Source organism: Globicephala melas, chromosome 2 (genome assembly GCF_963455315.2).
Source record: "Globicephala melas chromosome 2, mGloMel1.2, whole genome shotgun sequence".
Lineage (NCBI taxonomy): Eukaryota > Metazoa > Chordata > Mammalia > Artiodactyla > Delphinidae > Globicephala > Globicephala melas.
In genome coordinates, this window is record NC_083315.2 from 169,206,876 (window position 1) to 169,229,059 (window position 22,184).

At 44.4% G+C, this 22,184-nt stretch overlaps 1 protein-coding gene and 1 pseudogene across 4 annotated transcripts in view; one reads left to right on the forward strand and one right to left on the reverse strand.

Annotated features, from left to right (window-relative positions):
- Nucleotides 1-743: 743 nt before the first annotated feature.
- The window catches only part of AK7 (adenylate kinase 7), a 54,299-nt gene continuing 32,858 nt past the window's right edge, over nt 744-22,184 (forward strand). For all 4 annotated transcript variants that reach the window (XM_030883117.2, XM_030883118.2, XM_030883120.2 and 1 more), the window contains exons 1-5: nt 744-848; nt 3,638-3,826; nt 8,973-9,081; nt 15,712-15,806; nt 20,279-20,389. In XM_030883117.2, coding sequence (XP_030738977.2) covers nt 744-848; nt 3,638-3,826; nt 8,973-9,081; nt 15,712-15,806; nt 20,279-20,389 — 609 coding nt within the window. The remainder of the gene's footprint in view (nt 849-3,637; nt 3,827-8,972; nt 9,082-15,711; nt 15,807-20,278; nt 20,390-22,184) is intronic.
- On the reverse strand, nt 6,597-6,958 carry LOC115867087 (large ribosomal subunit protein P1 pseudogene; annotated as a pseudogene).

Genomic DNA, 22,184 nt, shown 5'->3' on the forward strand with positions numbered 1-22,184 from the left:
CGTGACCTTTGTGGTTCTGTGATAAGACAATTCGAACGGCATCTTTTAATTTGTCGGTTTATCTGGGCAACTGCGTGTCTAACCTGATTTGGAAAGGGCAAAGTCTGAATTCTATCCCTTTGTGAATGGGGGTGAATCCCCAGCACAAATGGCTGCTAGTCACTCCCACCCCAGCCCTGGAACTGCTAAACCAGTTGAGCCCAGTGGACCAAGCAGCGACTGGCAGCACAGTGGGGACCACACCATGACCCCGAAACTCCATGGCAACAGCCCTTCTTTACAGTAGAGGATTATGTCACGCCCGCCTGGTCAGACCGCCCCAGAGGGGCACGTTAATTCACTCCGACATTTCAGGGGAAGCCTAGGCTTGCGGTTTTACCTTTTCCTCAGATTCATCAGTATTTTTAGTGCTCCGTGTCAGGTGGACACTGGGACGTGTTTCCGGAGTTACCGAATGAACGAGAGGAAAGGGACGGAGGATGCGCCCTGCCCGAGGGCCCCCGGCGTGAAGCAGGGGAGAGTGGGGCTCGGGCGGCGACGCAGGCCTGCCTGGCGCCCTGGGCAGGGAGAGCCCTCCTGGCCTCGGAAACCGGAGGCCCCGCCCCCCGCCCCGGGAACGCCCCGCCCCGCGCCCTAGCCCCAACCCCGGAGGGCAGCCTGGCCCCGCGGTCCTAGGGCCGCGGCTCCATCTCCTTGGCAACCAAAGGGACGCTTTCTCCTTAGCAACCAGCGAGGCTCCCACCATGGCTGAAGAAGAGGAAGTTGCTGTCCGGACGGAGAAAGTTAAACGGATCCAGAGGGTGTTTATAAACCTGCTGGACTCATACAGCAGCAGAAACATCGGGAAGGTGAGCGGCGGTGGATGACAGGAGAACCCAAGCCCCCAACTCCCAGTCCCCCGCCCCAGCCCCGGAACCCAGCGAGGGCCTGCACCACCGGACCCTATCAGGGCCTCCCCTAAGGGACCCTCCCTCGTCCTGGGCACGGCCAATGCCCCCTGCTCCCCAGTCTGCACCCAGGCTAGACAAGCGCCCCACCTGGAAGCCCAGGTGTTTGGAGATCTCCGTTCCAGCCGGGGTTCCTCCCCTGTTAGTAAGAGGAAACTGAGGCTTCGAGGCAGAAAGGGGCTTGCCCAAGATCACTTAGCGAGTTGGGGGCAGGACCTGGACATAGGGCCAGGTCTCCGACCTCCTAACCGGGTTCTCTTTCCATTCCCGCCAACTCGTCTGTATCAGGCAACTGACGGAAAAAGAAGTCCAAAACTAAATGCAATAGCAAAGCATTAAAAAGACAGGGGTAGTATGAACTTACTTGTGTCTTTCAAAAAGATAGATACAACTATAGAGAAGATAGATAGATAGATAGATAGATAGATAGATAGATAGACAACCTAAATACAGAAAAACGTCTCAAAGGATACACAAGACACTTAACCGTTATCACCTCTGGAGGATGGGAGTCACTCGTTCATGAACTCCTACTAAAAGGCTGGCACAGTAAATAAGACCAAAAAAGGTTTTGACCCTTGAAGACCCTGCCCCTCTGGAAGGAGACAGACAATAAATAATTACTAGAATAAACAAGATATTTCAATAGGTGATAAGTACTCTGAAGGAAAGAGAATAGAAGAGGTGGACTGGGGAAGAGCGCAGCTGCTTTCAATAGAGTTGCATGAAAGCGCTCTCTTGAAAGGTGACATTTAATCTGACACACACAAGATGAGGGTCCAGCCCGAGGAAATAGTTCCCAGAGGGCACGGCAAAGGCAAAGGTTGCAGAGGACAGAGTGGTGAGGCTGCAGTGAACCAGGGGCTCCAGGGGACAGCAGGCACCATGCCCAGGACCCATGTGGCTTTGGGGCCCGCACAAATGTTATAATTTCTCTTAAAATAGGAAGGAAGCAAATTAAATTTTACAGTCAAAGATAGTGTGTCATTATAGATATACAGTCATAAAATATCATTTTTAATATACTTTTGGCAGAAAGGGGCTGTGAAAGTCAAAATGTGGCCCAGCTCAGCAACTAAACAGTGCCTCACACGTGGTCAGCAGTTCATCGATATTTATTGTGTAAATTAGCAAAGCAGAGTCAAGCCCAAAGGCCCAGATCTTGTGGGGCTTTGGTCAGGAATTTGGTTTATGTTCTAAATCCATTGATAGCCATTGGAGTACTTAAAAAGGGACGTGACATGATTGAAATTAGGAGGGAGGGAGGGAAGAGAATTTAACTTTTTACTTTATCCCCTTTTGATCTCTGATTATTTTTTACGACATAATATTTTTACAATAAAACTTTTTGTTGGGAGAGATTTTTTCCAAAGCTTATCAATAACAGAATTTCCGGTTATTCCTTAACAAACCAGGACTTGACTTTCTCAAATTCCAAGTAATTGCTATTGTCTGCACCAAGCAATATGGGAGTAGAAATATAAAGCATCTAAAAAAACGTGGAAACCATGTCTCTTGTCCTCAGGCCTAGCTGAGCAATGCCACCACAGCCCCTTCTCCCCCGGTCTCTGGGTAGTGTGTCAGGGCGGGGCACCTGTACAGCCGGGGTGTCATTATCAGAAGGTCCAACTTCACCCCTTCCTGCCTGTGCGATCTTGGGCAAATTACTTATTGCTGGGCCTCAATCTCCTCATCTGTGAAACGGGATAATAAATTGAATATGTGTGTTTGAGAGGTAAATGAAAATATATATGGCATACTTGGGAAAAATAGATTCCAATAAGAGATTGAACCTGACACCTTGTCTATTAACTTGGACTGTTTTTTTATCAAAATAAAGGGGGTGGGGCATTCTGTTGTGTTTTTACTCCCAAGGGGTGATATCGTCATGATTATTTACACATGTTTAAACTATAAATCATATGTCTAATATATAAATTAAAATTATTTCTCTTTATATATGAAACCCATGAACATTGCATAAACAACTCACAAAGACAGCTTTTGTAAAACCAAAAAAAGAAACTTTGCCAACCTCATTCTATTTCATTATTCATAGCCACTGGTCCCATGTGGTTATGGAACGTTTAAAAGTGTCTAGTCCAAATGGAGATGCACTGTAAGTGTAAAATGCACATCAAATTTCAAACACTTACTATGGGAAAAGAAAACAATATATAATATCTCAATAATGTTTATATTGATGACATGTTAAACTGATAATGTTTTGGATATATTGAGTTAAATAAAATGTTACCTAAATTTTTAAAAATTTAAACTTTACCTAAGTTAACTTCACCTGTTTCTTTCTCCTTTTGTTAATGTGGTACTAGCAAATTTAAGTTACCTAAGCTGATCGCATTACATTTCTACCTATCTGTTAGACAAAACGACCATCGTGAATTTAGCCCAGCTCTGCCTGATGCTAGGGAAGGATAATACCCTTAAGGAGCTTTTAAGCTCTCCGAGCCTGAGTTCCTCGCCTATGAAATGGGGAGTCATAATCGTGAATAGACACTTCACTGTGTCGTTGCGGGAATTAAACCAATTTCAATGAGATACCGGTGTACAAAGCATGAGTGGCACCGCTAGCAAGCCTTCAGTAAAGGTCCGGTTTTAGAATCGTCATTCATTGACTGGCCTTACTCTCCGTTGTTCTTAGTATTCAGGAAATTCCTGTTTGCTTGCAGTTTCTCTCTACCTCTGTGGTCGGGGCTTCACTTGAAGAAATTACCGAAGAGGAGGAAAAGCACGATGAAGATAAATCAGCCGTGCCAGAAGCCTCCTCAGCCAACCTGAAGGAAGGCACGTTCCAGATAGTGGGCACGCTTTCCACGCTCAAAACCCCCTGCCCCAACTTTGCCATGGAGACCTACTATGTAAGTCCAGAGGGACTGCTGAGAGGGGGCGAAGGGGAGGGCCACCCCCTGCTCCGATGCCCTGCCACTGTGTTTGCTCCTTGTCTCCTCTCTCCTGCCAATGTGAGAAGGTGGGGAAGTTGAGGAGAGAGGTGAGGGCAGGTCTTCCTCCTGCGATGGAAATTAACAACACTTGTCTCTCCACTTTCAAGTCTTGCCTGCAGCAGAGAACTTAAATGAGATATTCTTAGAAAGTATGGATCTCATTTGGACTTTCAGACTCATAAAGTTCTCTGCCCTGTATTTAGAATGTATTCTGCCCTGCACCACCCCAACATGGCTCTGGGCCATGGCCGGCGCAATCTGTGAAAGAGACATCTCCTCGGGTAATAAGCCACTCAAGGATAACACCATTATATTGCTGTCTTACTGAGAAATACTGCTGCCTTCACATGACAAATTCTACACAGTCCTCATCCAAGGACTTAAATACCTGCAAGAAGGGTGACCCTCCCAGCCTAATTCCTCCCATCACCCTGCCTGCAGCCCTCTAGATCCTAGGAGACAGCTTTGCACATGCTGTACCCTGGAATAGCCTTCCCTCTTCCCTCCTCCAACCAGCCCTATTCATCCTTCACGATTTAATTCGGGTTGTCTTCTCCTCCAGGAAGCCCTCCATGATTCCCCACTCCCAGTTTAGATTCTGAGCTCTCTACCTGCCTAGATTCTTACACTTTTCTCACTCCATTGTTATTATCTGTCTATTGTGGGTCACACTATTAGTATCTGTTCCTTGAGAGTAGAGACAGCACCCCATTTATTCTCATGTGTATCCTTGCATGGTGACGGACAGCACTGGCCCTCAATAAGTATTTGTCAATGAATGAATGAGTCCCCTCCTACCGTCTTTGGGAACTTTCTTCACCACTTACCCCCTTTTACCCTCTTCTGGATCTTCACTCGCCGCTGGCTTCTTTCTTTCCACCTCTACGTATGCTCACATCTTTCTCGCTGGAAACACACACACACACACACACACACACACACTCTTACTTTGGCCTCCCTGCCTCTTTCTCTGCCCATGGCCCCTGCCACCACTGAACTTGAGAGAGGGCTCAGCCACCTTTGCAGGCCTCACTCCTGCACTCTCCAGCCCCCACCCCTTCACAGGAGATGCCCTGGCCATTGTCACCAGCCAGCCCCTCATTACCAAGGGCCTCTCTTCCCTGCTTCCCAGCAGCAGCAGCCGGCAGACTGCCCTTACGCATCCACTCCTTCCCTTTAAATGCAGTTTTTCTCAGAGCTCCCTCCCTTCTCCTAATAGGCATCCTTTCTAAATCTTATTCAGTCCTATAGCTCCAGCTCCCCTGTACAAGCCAACGCCTTTCAAATCCTTCTCCAGCCCTGTTAACCAACCTGCACATCCAATTGCTTCCTAGTCCACTCCCCCAGATGTCCTGCAGCACTTCTAAATCAATTTACCCAGGATGAAGTCTCTCACACTCCTCTACAAAACTACTCTGCCCTGGGGCTTCCCTGGTGGCGCAGTGGTTGAAAGTCTGCCTGCCGATGCAGGGGACACGAGTTCGCGCCCCGGTCCAGGAAGATCCCACATGCCGTGGAGCGGCTGGGCCCGTGAGCCATGGCCGCTGAGCCTGCGCGTCCGGTGAGAGGCCACAACAGTGAGAGGCTCGTGTACCACAAAAAACAAAAACAAAAAACAAAACAAAAAAAACACTACTCTGCCTTAATTTGTATTAAGGGCCTTGCTGTCTATTATCAGTTTAGGCTGTTTGGGGCTGCAAGTAATAGGAAAAAAAAAAGGCAATGCAAATCAGTAACCAATAAGGAATTCATCAACTTATGTGGCTGGTGGTCTCAAGGAAGCACCTGCTTCAGGCCTGGCATGACCCAGGGGCTGCAGCTCCTTTTCCAGCCCTTTTCTGGGCTCTGTCTTCCTCTGAGAGGGACTTCATCCTCAGGTTGGCAGCAAGGCGGCAACATTCCACACAAACGCAGCAACACTCTGATGAAGAGAACTTCCAGAAGTTCTCAGAAAAAGGAGGATGAACATTCCAGCAGCACCCCACAGGTATCTCCTTGAATCTCAGTGTCTTGAGTTGAGTCACTTGCTGATTCCTGAACCAATCACTTACCCTGAGATCAGTAAGGCCCATCCCTTAAACTAGAAGGTGGAGTTAATTTCCCACAGGCTGAGAAGGGGCGTATCTGCACAAAATTGGGGTTCTGTTGGGAAAGAAGAAAAGGAGATGGATGATTGTAGACAAGCCAGAGTGTCCTTTACACCATTCATCACGCACTTGCCCCCATCACAGCTGCGAGCCTGGCATTGCTGTGGGCTCTTGGCTTCCCAGTATAGACTGGAAAACACACGCACACGCACACGCACACATACACACACACACACACACACACTGCGAGTGCTGTGCGTTCAGTTTTATTTGGGGTTGACTGAGGGCTATAGCCTGGGGGACAGCCTCTCAGAGAGCTCTGAGGAACTGCTCCAAAGAGGTTGGGGTGTGGGGAGTCAGTACGCGTATAGTTTGGGTGAAGGGGCCATGTGCAAGCAAGTACACGTCTCAGCAAAAGGTCAGTTCTGGTCACAAGGAGCAGATCTCTCCAGTCATGACTTTGGTGCTTTTCTAGGTACGAGAAGACACACGATATTGGGTTCATAAACATTTCTCCTGCAAATGTCTGTCTGAAGTCCTTTCCTGCCAGATTTTTCCAGAGCACAGAGGGCCTCCTTGCTGACCTCAAATTAAAGAGCTCAGCTTCTTATTGAACATGTCACTAAAGAGGTGTCGTCAAAAAGACCAAAGCCCCTGTCATCGTCAGACTCTTCAGATTCTTCTTTCTTTACGTCTACTTTCTTCTCCTCAGCGGGGGCAGCAGCGGTGGAGGACGCAGGACCTCCTGCTGGGGCAGCTCCACCAGCCCCTGCACTGCCGATGAGGCTCCCTGTGTGCTGACCTTGGCCAAAGCCTTTGCAAACAATCCTGGCCAGAAAGGTTCAACATTGACACCGGCTGCTTTAATGAGAGCATAGATCTTGTCCTCTGTGACCATCACCTCATCGTCATGTGGGATGAGGGCCGAGTAGATGCAGGGGAGCTCCGAGACGGAGGCCATGGTGCGGGGCCAGTGCTAGGCGGGGGCTGCCGGACAGATGAAGTGAGGGCCTCGCCCCAACGCGGCCTTAGCTTCCTTGGAAGGACGGAGCACCTTAGCGGCAGCTGAAGGAAGGGAGGCCTCAGCTCGTGTCTTTAATCGCTCTCGAAAGAATGCCTACTTTCCATTCTCCTGGCTATCTGCGTTGCTTCAGATCTCCATCACTGATCACTCTTTATACCTGAATTTGATTCAGTGAATGAGTATTGAGCACTTTGAAGACCCACAGAAAAACACGGAGCTCGCAGCCTAGCAGGAACTCTGCAATGTCAACTAGTGGCTCCAGAGCAGGACAGTGACGTGATGACAGAGGTGTGCGCACAGCCGCGTGCAGAGCACTCTGAACAGGGCAGTATGAATTCTCAGTCTTATCTATAGCGCCAGGAAAACGGAGCTTCAGACGCCTCCCTGCCACACAGAGCAAGACCCCCTAACCTCCTCTGATCGGGAGATTCTGCACAGCTGGCCCTCCTTTGGGAGCTTGGGGTCTACTGGTGATGCTGGGACTGAGGCTGAACCTCCAGGGCTGAATAGAGCTTTCCAAGCAGATAAAAGGACAAGGAAATGACACACAAGGGGGCACCTGGCAAAGTGTATGGTGTGCTTTGGAATAGAAAGCATCGGTATAGCTAGAGCTTGGGTTCTGGGCAGCCAAGGGGAAGAAGCAAGAGTGGCATGAAAGGTGAGAGAGAATGGAGGATGGAAAAACATTAGGCTGGTCCAGGCTGTCAAAGGTGCTTTTGCCTGGCTCAGCAAATGGCCTGCTAGTCCGTGAACTTCCCAAGCTCTGCTGAGTGAGCTTGTATTCACCCTTTCAGCCCAGCTCAAATGTCAACTCCTATGAGCCATAGTCCCATACTTCACCTAGTCCATCAAACCTCAAATGTACTTCTATGATAGCCCTTTCTACATTGGGGGCTGCCACGTAGGGCTGTACAGGTTGCACACTGCACAAGGTTGCCCAGCTACGGGCATGGGTAGGAGCTGAAAAGTGATGTGTTCTGCTGCCTACAGTGTGTCCCAGACTGGGTGCCTTATAATTTTTCCACCAAGAGCAGGTTTCCTTTTCCTAATTTGTACAAAGGCTTCATATGTGCTTAGTTGCGCCCTCGTCCACATTAGACCCTAGTTATTTGTTAAAATTTTGCCAACAACACACACACACACATGCGCACGTGCACGCGCGCGCGCTAATCTGTAATATCAACAATCATACATTATTTATTTTGCCTTTCCCCTTGGGGTGAAAATGAGGGCCCACAAATATTTACTGGGGGAACAAATGAATGCACAATCATGGTCACTCAATATCTGGTCAGGATGACCATTCTCTTGAAAACGTGCCTGTTTCATCCTCAATCATTCCAATCATGATTTACCAAGTGTGCGTGTTTTCCTTTGGACACAGTGATCACCAAAGTTACTTTCATCCCATATAAGAACTTGGTATTTTTAACCATTAAAAGTTTCTGTTTTTTTTAAAATACTCCCTGCTGTCAACTGTAATAAGGTACCTTACATCTCGAATGAGACCAGATTAATTCCATTTTGAGGGTTCTGAAATAATCCATATTAATCACTTATCAGCATTTCTGAGTGATTCATGATCTATAGTTGCTCAAAGAATCTTGCATAGAGCTTGAGTTTGTTTTAAATGCCTCACACATTTTCTTCCAGCGTGTTCTAATTCTTTCTTCCTGAATCGGGGTTTAAACAGCATGCAGAAATAGTACCTAAGATCATTATGCAATTTTCTTATTCGTCTGTTCCAGGCTCTTTACATAAACTTTGTTACTTGAAAACTACACACAGAAGAGAGCCAAAATTTCATTTTAAATAAAAAAATCCTTCTGCGAATGTTTCCTGTGGGACTCTCCAGGCAACATGTCTCATTTGGAAATTGTCACTCCCATCTAAATATTAAGGTTACTTTGTGCGCTTCTTGCAACAAATGACTGTCAACTTTCTTTTTCAGGCTCTCTCTCGAGAAGACCTTCTCATGCACCTGCTGGAGTGTGATGTTATCATTTATAACATCACTGAGAACCCCCAGCAAGTGGAGGAAGCCATCTGGGCAGTCTCTGGTCAGTGAGATGCACCCTTGATCTCCAGGGACGGGACTTTTTTACTTTACCTAAGAGTCATCTCAGGAACACTAGGCAAATTAGGACCGTGGAAGAACTGATCTGAAATTCACCTAAAACAGGAAGTGAAATCAGACTAGTGGATACGCCTGTGGATAGCATTAAAACATAAAGGGAGGCATATGAAAATATGTAAGAGTTTATGTGAGGGACTTCCCTGGTGGTCCAGTGGTTAGGACTTTGTGCTTCCAGTGCAGGGGGCATGGGTTCCATCCCTGGTTGGGGAAATAAGATCCCACATCCCACATAATGTGCAGGGTGGCCAAAATAAATAAATACATAAAAATAAAGTTGATGTTTACTGCATTTGACAGTGTTTCTTATTATATATAAGAAAAAGAAGAGTTTATATGAACAAAACTCAATTCATATTGGGAATTCCCTGGCGGTCCAGTGGTTAGGACTGTTTGTGATTAGCTGTTCTTAGGTTTGGGTTTGCTTATTAATGCTGCTAAGCTATTAGGACCACCTCAATCTAATGGCTTCCTTGTTTAATTAATTTAGCAACAGGAGCTTCCGAAGAATAGAATTTTTTAAATTGAAATATAGTTAATGTACGATATTATAAGTTATAGGTGTACAGTACAGTGATTCAAAATGTTTAAAGGTTATACTCCGTTTATAGTTGTTATAAAATACTGCCTGTTCCCTGTGTTGTACATCATATCCTTGTAGCTTATTTTATACCTAATAGTTTGTACCTCTTAATCCTCTACCGCATAAAGCCCTTCCCCCTTCCTCTCCCCACTGGTAACCACTAGCTCGTTCTCTATATCTGTGAGTCTGCTTCTTTTTTGTTATAGTCACTAGTTCGTTGTATTTTTTAGTAATATCATACAGTATTTATCCTTCTCTGTCTGACTTATTTTACTTGGCATAATATGTCCATCCATGTTGTTGCAAATGGCAAAATTTCATTCTTTTTTATAGCTGAGTAGTATTCCATTGTATATATATTCACCAATTTTTCTGTATCCGTTCATCTGTTGATGGACCTTAGGCTGCTTCCATATCTTGCCAATTATAAATAATGCTGCTAGGAACATTGGGGTACATGTATCTTTTGGAATTAGTGTTTTCATTTTTTTAGATATAGACCCAAGAGTGGAGTTGCTGAGTCATATGGTAGTTCTGTTTTTGGTTTTTTGAGAAACCGCCATACTGTTTTCCACAATGGCTGCACCAATGTACATTCCCACCAACAGTGCATGAAGGGTTCCCTTTTCTCCACATCTTCGCCAACACTTGTTATTTGTTGTCTTTTTGATGATGGCCATTCTGACAGTTGTGAGGTGGTACCTCTGTGGTTTTGATTTGCCTCTCCCTGATGATTAGCCATGTTGAGCATCTTTTCATGTGCCTGTTGGCCATCTGTATGTCTTCTTTGGAAAGATGTCTACTTAGTTCTTCTGCCCATTTTTTAATCTGGGTCGTTTGTTTTTTTGATGTTGGGTTGTATGAGCTGTTTATATATGTTGGCTATTAACCCCTTATCATTTATATCATTTGCAAATATTTTCTCCCATTCAGTAGGTTGTCTTTTCATTTTGTCAGTGTTTTCCTTTGTTGTGCAAGAGCTTTTAAATTTAATTAGGTCCCATTTGTTTATTTTTGCTTTTATTTCCTTTGCTTCAGGAGAGAGATCCAAAAAACTACTGCTACAATTTATGTCAAAGAGTGTTCCGCCTATGTTTTCCTCTAGGAGTTTTATGGTTTCTGGTCTTACATTTAGGTCTTTAATCCATTTTGAGTTTATTTTTGTATATGATGTCAGAGAATGTTCTAATTTCATTCTTTTACATGTAGCTGTCCAGTTTTCCCAACACCATTTATTGAAGAGGCTGTCTTTTCTTGCCTCCTTTGTCATAGATGAACTGACCATAAGTGCATGGGTTTATTTCTGGGCTGTCTATTCTGTTCCATTGATTTATGTGTCCAAAGAATAGAATATTTTTGATCATTAAAAGAAACATTAACTTTCAAAATTCAACCTTTATTCATTCCACAGGCATGGCTTAAGGAGGTGGGGTTGAACGTATTGGGAAGATACAAAGACAAATTTAAAAAAAAAGATACCCTCAAGGCTCTTGTAGGCCCACAAGAGAGCTAAGGGACTCGGGAGAAACTTTCATGCAGGGCAGAGAATGACATGTTGACACAAAAGCTATCACAAGATGGATGTGACTTTAGGAGGAGAGGAATTATTTAGTTTTAAAATTTTTTTATTTTTGGCTGTGTTGGGTCTTTGTTGCTGCACGGTGGCTTTTCTCTAGTTGCAGCAAGCGGGGGCTGCTCTTCGTTGCGGTGCGCGGGCTTCTCATCGCAGTGGCTTCTCTTGTTGCAGAGCACGGGCTCTAGGCACGCGGGCTTCAGTAGTTGTGGTGTGCAGCCTCAGTAGTTGTGGCTTGCGGGCTCTAGAGTGCAGGTTCAGTAGTTGTGGCGCAGGGGCTTAGTCGCTCTGCAGCATGTGGGATCTTCCCAGACCAGGGCTTGAACCTGTGTCCCCTGCATTGGCAGGTGGATTCTTAACCACTGCACCACCCGGGAAACCCCAGGAGAAAAGGAATTATTTCTAACTGTGAGGATTTGATTCAGTTCAACAAGCGTTCCCCAATAGCAAGGGTCAGGAAGGGGTCGCAGAGAACACGTTCATATTTTAAATGCATTGAAAAAGGTAATGAACTCTAAGGGACAAGATGAAGTTTAGCAATTTGGTGCTTTGTGATTCATCCCCTTATTAAGTCCGGATCAAAGGAGAGAGCAAATCAGCTTACCTGAATTGCCATTCTAGGCTAGGAGGACAGCCAAAAAGACACAGGCACCTTACTTTGCAGTATTTTTTACACTTCAGTATGTTGGTTTTTGGCAGATGAGTTCAGGCGTCAGCAAACTTTTTCTGTTAAAGGCCAGATAGTAAATATGTTTAGCTTTTCAAGCCAACTCCTCTGCTGTTGTAGCAAGAATGCAACTATAGACAATATGTAAATGAATGGGCCGGGTTCCAATAAAACTTTATTTACAAAAACAGGCGGTACATTGCCAACCCCTGAATAAGACCAATAGCAAAGCTATATTTTGGCTCATGTTCAGAGAAATGGAATGAAGCCTCAGTCATGTCTGTACCATATTCAGAGAAATCATGATGAAAAAGTACTCTCTGTGGATGTGCTGGAGTCCTCAGGAGCTCAGAATGTTTGATTTCTCATTTATCCCTGTGGGCCTAAGTTTCATTCAGTAAGAGACAAATCAATAACATGAACAATGTGTCATCTTTTGAAACAGAGCTTTTTAAACGCCTACTGTCCACATGTTTATCCCTTTGCAAATATTTACAGATGATGTGTAATTGCACTTTCTAAGATAATTTCACCACCTAAAATAATAATCAGACCTAATGTTTACTGAGTTCTTATTTTGTGCCAGTCTTTGGAAATTGATTTTTTTCTATATCATGTATACTCACAATTTTCTTTACATTTTAATTTTTTTTCTGAAATAAAACCTGGACATGTTTTGAAAGTTAAAAAGCACAGTAGGATTTAGAATAAAAAGCAACAATTCCCTGCATTTCTTTTCCATCCCATCTCTACTGTTCAAAAGGAACCTCGGGCTTCCCTGGTGGTGCAGTGATTGGGGATCTGTGTCCCGGTCCGGGAGGATCCCACATGCCGCGGAGCGGCTGGGCCCGTGGACCATGTCTGCTGGGCCTGTGCATCCGGAGCCTGTGCTCTGCAGTGGGAGAGGCCGCAGCGGTGAGAGGCCCGCGTACCGCAAAAACAAACAAACAAAAAAGGAACCTCATTTAACCCACTTGTTCCTTTTAATACACAAAAATGCCTGCACTGATGTCCTCCGATTATGAATTTTAGACATTAACCACTGAGCTCCTGCTATGACAGATGAGCTTCAGCACCTAATAGGATGTCTCCCACTAATCATCAAGGGAAGATAGTAGTTCTCAAACTTTGACACTGCATTTCCTTTCATGAGCTTTAACATGTAGAGTATGTTCTGTATTGCTTCCTTCTTCATTCTAATAAAGAGCTTTAAATAATTAGGACAATTTTATTCTCTATTTGGTGAAAAACTTTTAAATATGTTACCTCTTTTTTGGGATACAAAGTGTTTGTGTCTGTAAGAAAGTATAGCCCTTGGTCAGTCATGGGGGACTGGGTGAGTGGGGAGGACATGGGGTGGGTGGGGCTATAGAGAGAATAGTAGAGGGAACTGTCTCACTTTACCTCATGTACTTTCTGAGATTTGGGGAGTTTTTTGTTTTTACAGTGGATATGTATTACTTCTTAATGATGTTTTATGGAACTATTTTCAAATATTTTAATATAAAAGAATTCCTCTACCTTGCCTTTCACAGATACTATCAAAGGAAGGCAAAAGTGGAGAAAGAAATGAAGTGTAAGAAATGCAAGAAAACATTTGTATATATGGATAAATGTGCTGCTCGTTCACAAATGAACAAGCAGATCATTTTAGACCCATTAAAAAAGGATAACCCAGTTAGAAGACCTCTGAGTGTGCCAAGCGTTCACAAAATAGGCCAATCTGAGGCACAGCAGAGCAGGAAGGGAAAAGAACAAAATTAAATTGAAGAGGCGGTTTTTGTTAATAGAATAAAAATAGAAACTAAAGTTAACATTTCATTGGGATTAATATGTGGGCATAGTGTTCTTTTTTTTTTTTTTAAATCTTTACTGGAGTATAATTGCTTTCCAATGGTGTGTTAGTTTCTGCTTTATAACAAAGTGAACCAGCTGTACATATACACATATCCCCATATCTCTTCCCTCTTGAGTCTCCCTCCCTATCCCACCCCTCTAGGTGGTCACAAAGCCCCGAGCTGATCTCCCTGTGCTATGTGGCTGCTTCCCACTAGCTATCTATTTCACGTCTGGTAGTGTATATATGTCCATGCCACTCTCTCACTTTGTCCCAGCTTACCCTTCCCCCTCCCCGTGTCCTCAAGTCCACTCTCTAGTAGGTCTGTGGACATAGTGTTCCTAGACTTAATTCAATAATACTCTCTCACCTTACCGTTGGATTCCATGAGTTTATTAGATTCAGGATATCAGTATTTTATTGTTTTCCTTTTTGTTTCGAGATTGATTTCGAGAAATCAGCTCATGAGACTAAAATTTACTATGACTACAGTGTCGCTTAGATCCTCTGACAATTTAAGTATATCTCATTTTAGTTTTTGTTTTTTCCTGGAAAGTTATACATTATGAAAAATATTTTAGTGGAATCACATGCCAGAAAGTATTCAAGGAGATTCAGTGCTTAAATGTGTGGGGAGCCCTCCTGGGGAATGACAAACCCTTTGGAAACCAAACACTCCCAGGTCCAGGCCACCACTATTCTAAATTCCCATCTCTGCAGATGGTTCCTAATCAAGCATCGGAGTGTTAGCAAAGCCCTCCCTCCACACACAGCCCACAGCCCCCAACGCATAAGCTGCTCTCCCCCAGCCAGGGGGAGTGGAGGGGGAGGGAATTACTTCCTTCTGCAAGCGCTTAGGCTAAATAGCACTGCTTTATGTGAAATCGTGAGAGGGCCTTGCCCATAAAAAAGAATGAAATCGTGCCATTTGCAGCAACATGGATGGACCTAGAGATGATCATACTAAGTGAAGTAAGTCAGACAGAGAAAGACAAATATCACATGATATCACTTATACGTGAAATGGAAAAAAATCATGTAAGTGAACTTATTTACAAACTGGAAATAGGCTCACAGACATAGAGAACAAACTTATGGTTACCAGAGGGGGGAAGGTAAGGAGATAAATTAGGAGTTTGGGATTAGCATATACACACTACTATATACAAACTAGATAAAGAGCAAGGATTTACTGTATGGCACCGGGAACTATATTCAAGGTCTTGTAATAACCTATAATGGAAAAGAATCTGAAAAAGAATATATTAGATATAGATATAGATAGATATAACTGAATCACTTTTCTGTACACCTGAAGCTAACACAACATTGTAAATTAGCTATACTTTAATTTTTTTAAATGGTTAAAAAAGAAACAGAGGGCCTTGCTTTCTGATTTGGGGCCTCCCACTCCATTCTCCATGCAGCTGGAGGGGGTGCATAGGCCGGGCAACCAGGCTTCCTGGATCGGACTCTGTACCACCACCTCACTCCGTGATCCTGGGCAAACTGTGCCTCAGCTCCCTTAGAAGGTAGAAACAGAGATGAGAGTATCTATCCCCTGACGGTGAGAATTCGATAAAGCCCATGAACTGTTCCCATCCGTGTCAGCTATTATCACGAGCCCTCCCCAAAAGTGAAAGCACACCGCTGCAGGCCAGGAAATAGGAAGGGGCTGAAGATTTGAGCTGGGCTCAGAAGAGGTCGGGTAGCTGGAGGAGGGCAGCCAGGGACAAAGATGGGGAGGGGGCAGCATCAGAGGGGATGCCCCCCTGGGGTAAAGCCACTCCTTGAAAGAGGAGTCACTTCTAGTCCCGCTGGTAATTAAAAGTACACATGATTTTAAAACACGTTCTAAATGGATCCAAGTAACTGCTTGGCTTTTTGGCCCTACAGCCCTGAATGAAGAAATCAGCCATTTCGAAAAGCGGAAGGTGTTTATTTTAGTGTCCACGGTGATGACCTGGGCGCGGTCCAAACCCCTGGACCCAGTAAGTAGTGTGCCGGCTTTTCCATTATGCAACATTTCACCCCCGATTCCTTGTAATCTGCACGCGAGAACTTTCTACAGTGGATGGTGTATTCTTACACTCCTGAACCCTACCCCATAATAAACACTCTGCAGAGTTCACAGGCTCAAAGAACACTCCATTCTAAGGGGCCACATTGTTTTACATGACCCTTAGAAAAAAGAAGAAAATGCCGCCTAGTCAAGTATAACAATGCTTATCACTTTTTATTTTAAATGTATTGAAAGCCCTCTCTTTTAGACTTATTTAGACCTATATCTTTGTCATATACATTCCTGTGCATACATTAAAAGGAAAAATATAAGCAAAATACGGTGGTTATAGTATTCCCCAAACTTCTTCAAACTCAGAGTCCAGTTTCTCTGAATCACACCTGCATTCTGTCTGTTTTCACACAATAACTTAGTATAAAACCTGAGTCATGTCATTTATCTCTAGGTAGTTTCCTATAAAGCTCATGGTTATCATTTTGCAAAAAATATGGATTCAGAGTCATTCTTCTAGTATTGCTTATTTTCTCCCCTGAGACCAGATTTCCATTTGCTTCTCTGCCCCAGTGCCTCTGTGCCTATGAACTACCTTTTCATCTCAGTGCTGAGTCACACTCTAATCTTTTTAAAGACATCTGCGAAAGGCAATTAGACCAAAATGCATAGTACCTAACTCAGTTTAAGGATGACAGTATGTGCTCAAGGTGACCTGAAGGTGACCCAGGCTCCAGCGAGGACAGCACCGTTGCTTCTTGACTGAAGCATCGGATGCTCCTCTACATTGTGATAAACCATGGATGATAAGACACATTCTAATTTCAGAGATGTTAAAATGTGAAAAAAAAAAAATGCACGTGTTAGACTCAATGGAATACATTATTTATAGTAAGGAAATATTTAGGGATTTATCATACTTACTGCATCAAAGGCCGTTTGTTTGTTTAATTATCTCTCCCTCAGTGGACTGGGAGGTCTTTGAGGGCAGGGACCAGAGGTTTCCTGACCTTTTCCTATAAAGCTCTCCCACCTACTACTCCATTTGGTTGCTATCATCTCAAGGAGCAGGCCAGTCATTTTATTCCTGTTGAGTTCTATCCCTCAAAGAGTCTAGTAAGTGTCTGCTACAAAACAGTCATTGGCCATTTGACTGGACGATCATTTTGCTGACCTGATTGATCGTCATCACTCCTTCAGTTATAAACTAACTTGTACTGACTTAAGCGAAATGGGGATTAATTGACTCATATAACTGGTAAGTCCAATAATGGACTTCAGGCACAGCTGGATCTAGAGGCTTAAAGAGTGTTCTCAGAAATCACCTACTCTTTTTCTCTATTCACCTGCTTCTTTTCCTCTCTGAGTAGGCTTCATTCTCAGGTAAGCTGTCCCCTCCTTCTGGCCCCCAGGAGCTCCCAGGCTTACATTCCTAGAACTTCGAGTGTCTTTTCCATTTTGAACATGTCCCAACCCAGCACTGGAATATGCTGTTTTTCCAGGTCTTGGGTCACAGGCCAAACCCTAAACCATTCACTGTGGCCAGGGAAATGTAGAGCTCTGATTGGCCAGACCTGGGATCACGTACCCACTTCTAGAGGCAGGGGTGATCCCCCAGCCCTGACCTCGCGTCTAGATCGGCAAGCAACCTTGCCCTCTGCTTCCCATTGGGTTTGGCCAGTGGGAAGCGCCAGTGAAGGATGGGGAAAATGAAAAGAGTGAGGTCACGGTATTACCCCTCCAACTCCTTTCTGCCCAGTTGCTACTGGCCGGCTGAGCCCTTCAACCAAAGTCACTGCTCCTGCCAGGCAGCCCTCTCCACGCTGCTCACCCCCAGGTCCTAATTATCGCTTGCGCCCTCTGTACTCTGGGACCTTCGAGCGGTCCAGAGCACCCTGTTACTGACTCCAGGGTATGTGATTTCCCTATACCTGCCCACATCTTTGTAAATAGTCCTATTATTAAACCCTCCTCAAATTACCCACGTTGAGTGTGCCATTTCTTTCATGCTAGGACCCTGACTGATACTTCATGGTTCACTGAAGTCAGCTGAGCTTGTGAAGAGTCATGACTTCGTAATGCAACTCGAAAGAGAAAAGTGAATACTAGATTGGGGTAGATGCTGCTGTTTTCCAGTCAAACAGCCATCCTCCTGTCTTCCCATCAGAGTCCTGATTTGTTCAGGTGTCCACGCTGCCCACGAGACCCAGGGAAGGAAGTCTCTATCCCCAGCTCCAGGGGAAAAAATCCTAATTAATTCAAATGATCCATTGCCTCCTTCCAGTCCAATCTCCAACAAACAGCTTAAGTGATCTTGTTAAAATATAATTCAGGGATTTCCCTGGTGGCGCAGTGGTTAAGAGTCTGCCTGCTAAATCAGGGGACACGGGTTCTTTCCCTGGTCCGGGCAGATCCCACATGCCACGGAGCGACTAGGCCTGTGCACCACAACTACTGAAGCCCGCACTCCCTAGAGCCCGCGTGCTGCAACTACTGAGCCCATGCACCGCAACTGCTGAAACCCGCGTGCCTGGAGCCCGTGCTCCACAACGGGAGAAGCCACCACAGTAAGAAGCCCATGCACCGCAGCGAAGAGTAGCCCCCGCTCACCACAACTAGAGAAAGACCCAACGCAGCCAAATAAATAAGTAAAATAAAATACAATTCACATTGTGTTATAGTCCTGCTTAAAATGCTTAAGACCCTTCTATGCTCCTAGAATGAATCTGAACTCCTTTACATGGTCCACAAACCCTGGCAACCTGGCATTGCCTACCCTTTTTTTTTTTAAAGGTTTGTATTTTAAATATTTATTTATTTATTTGGCTGTGCTGGGTCTTAGTTGCGGCACGTGGGATCTTTAGTTGTGGCATGAGGGATCTTCTTCCCTGACCAGGGATCGAACCCAGGCCCCCTGCATTGGGAGCGTGGAGTCTTAAGCACTGCACCACCAGGGAAGTCCCCTGGCATTACCTACCCCCTCCTCTACCAATCCCCAGCTTGGCTCCAGTCATTTCAGCCCTTCTTCCCATTTCTCAAATCTGCAATGATTGTTCTACCTCAGGGTCCTCATCCTTGTGTTTCTTCTGCCTCTCTGATTAATTTCGTGTAAGCCCTGGACCCAGATGCTTTGGGCTGGTTATTTAACTTATACCAATGTGATGTGATTGAAAGGCTCCTGACTGGACTGTATATTTTAGAAATCCTACTCCAAATAGGACCTCTAAATCTGGATGGATTTGGGGGAAATCACTCTGTATCATGGATCTCAGTTTCTCCCTTTGATTCTCCAGGAAGTTTTTACTTAATTGTCCTTCCATGGGAGGAATGTACAGCAGGGTGAGTTGTGGAGAGACTGAGTGATGAACAGCTCAGTACACGGATATATTTTTCTTTTTCTTTCCTGATTCTTAGGGCAAACTGTTATCTTTTTTTTTTTTTTTTTTTTTTGAAGTATGCGGGCCTCTCACTGCTGTGGCCTCTCTCCTTGCAGAGCACAGGCTCCGGACGCGCAGGCTCAGCGGCCATGGCTCATGGGCCCAGCCGCTCCACGGCATGTGGGATCTTCCCGGACTGGGGCGCGAACCCGTGTCCCCTGCATTGGCAGGCGGATTCTTAACCACTGCGCCACCAGGAAACCCACAAACTGATATCTTATCCGATGAAGACAGTTTTTAAAGCCTGAGACAGAAACTTGCACATGGTATGTTCTCATTAATGTGGGATGAATTTTAGGGACAGAGGCAATGTGGAAGAGAGAAAAAACACATATAATTTAGATTTAAAAAATGAGGGCTTCCCTGGTGGCACAGTGGTTAAGAATCCACCTGCCAATGCAGGGGACACGGGATCGAACCCTGGTTCTGGAAGATCCCACATGCCGCGGAGCAGCTAAGCCTGTGCGCCACAACTACTGAAGCCCGAGCACCTAGAGCCCATGCTCTGCAACAAGAGAAGCCACCGCAATGAGAAGCCCGCGCACCACAGCGAAGAGTGGCCCCCTCTCTCCGCAACTAGAGAAAGCCCGCGTGCAGCAAGGAAGACCAAACACAGCCAAAAATAAATTAATTACTTAATTAAAAATAAATAAATAAATAAAAGAACTAAAAACATTTTTTAAGACACATTAAAAAAAAAGAAACTACACACATCGCAAGAGCTATCAAGAAATGGGTTTTTTAATGCCTTTATGGAATCACAGTGACAACATGTCACTGTCTCTACAAAATAAAAGAAGACATTTAAATATTTTATTTTGTTTAAATTAAGTTTAAATGATAGAATCTGGCTAGCTAAAGCATTTTCAACAAAATTAAATCACTATAAAAATAAGCAGTAGTTTTTAGAATGCTTTATTTGAGCTTAAAGGAACATAGTCTCCCTGGCATCTTTGGGCTTAGCAGTTTCCGTAGCTCTAACACGTGGCGTCTGGTCTTTTCTCTCTCATAGGGTGATTCCGAGATTCCATTTACTGAAGAGGATTATCGAAGAAGAAAACACCATCCTAATTTTCTGGACCACATAAATGCTGAAAAACTGGTTCTCAAGTTAGGGAAAAAGGTAAATCTCGAGTAGTAGAACCTTTAGGGTAAGAAAAGCTCTTTTGGAAGCAGCTTACAATGCACATGGTCAGGACTGTTCCACATACTCTATGTGTATCATGTCAGCTCGCTCCCCACCTCTGTATTTAGTGCCCGCGTCCTTATACCCACAGAGCTCCGAGCTTCAGGCTCCCCCAAGAGGCACTGTCCCAGGTCCTGCCCCATGTTCTTTTCCAGCCCCCTAAGATGGAAGGCTTGTATGGAGTCCCCAGCAGAGCTCAAGCCCTCACCTCCTAAGGGGTCTGTTGGTCCAAAGAGTCCCTTGGTCCAGAAGAGTCAAAAAGCTGAGAGTGGGAATGGGGAAGAGGGAACCACATTTTCCCTTCTTCCAGACTCTATCTCATTAGTTTCTTACAGCAGCTCTGAAAAGTGCATATAAACCTCATTTTACAGGGAATTCCCTGCTGGTCCAGTGATTAGGACTCAGCGCTTTCACTGCTGAGGGCCCGGGTTCAATCCCTGGTCAGGGAACTAAAATCCCACAAGCCGAGCCGCCAAAATAAATAAATAAAAATAAACTTCATCTTACAAACAAGGAGACAGAAACTTCCAGAGGTTAAGTAATTCGCTCAAGGTCGCATAGCTAGCATTTGCTGAGCACCGTGCTGAGCGCTTCTTAGCCTCGTCTGATCTACTCCTTGCAGCAACTGTCTCGTGTACATACATAATTATTCCCATTTCACAGATGCAGACACTGTGGGAAAGAGCAGAGCTGGGATTCAAACCTGGATCCATCAGATACCAAAGCCTGTGGGTTTTGTTCTTATTTTCTCCTGACTCCAAAACTCCGTCATTCAGTAGAGTTGATCCTGACACATCCGTGTCACTGATTACTGACATGCCTCTAGCTGGGAAGTTCACGTAAACAAAAAGAATAGCTTATTAGCCTTCTGTTGCAGCAAAAGTTATCATTTTGAAATCCATATATTATAAAATTGTTTTATTTCTCTTTAATCAAAATAGATGACAGGAATGCCCTGGTGATGAATAAGTAGTAACAACTAAAAATTATTGAGGGCTTGCTTACCAGGTACCAGGCACTGCGCCAGATGTATTACTTACAGTACCTCATGTAACCCTCCTATATCTCATATGTAATCCTCACAATTCTGTGAATTAAGTGCTATCATCATCATCCTCATTTAAGTTAGGTAGAATTTATACAGAACCCCTAAACCTCTAAAGGTTCCATCCACTGCATTTTTTCCCATTATCGGAAGACCTACGATAGTGATATGTAATGATAGTTCTAAGGTGACACCTAGTGGTTTCAGAGGATATTACAGTAGGAACTTGGTCCTTAAATTCTGTCCTACTAGTAAATGTTTTTATTTTATTAAAAAAAATTTTTTTTTACTTGGCAATACAAACACTGTGAGTATAAAATATTTGAAGGAAAAGACATGGGATTAGGCATTCTAGTCCCTTTTCTACCCATTAATTTATGACCTTAGCCAAGTCATTCAACTTTTGGAGTTAAATAAGTAAAATAAAGGGGTTAGACTAGAAAATTAAATTTCTTCCAACTCCAAATCCTACAGCTATATTATTTTATTAAACTTTGAACATTGCCCCAAATAGAAAATTCATGATTTCTTCATCATTTATTTCAAATTCACTGATTGAGAAGGCATGATCACACATGCAAAAATAATAGATGTGAATGATAGCCTAAAATGGAGAAATAAGGAATTCCCTGGTAGTCCAGTGGTTAGGACTCTGCACTTCCATTGCAGGGGCCACGGGTTTGATCC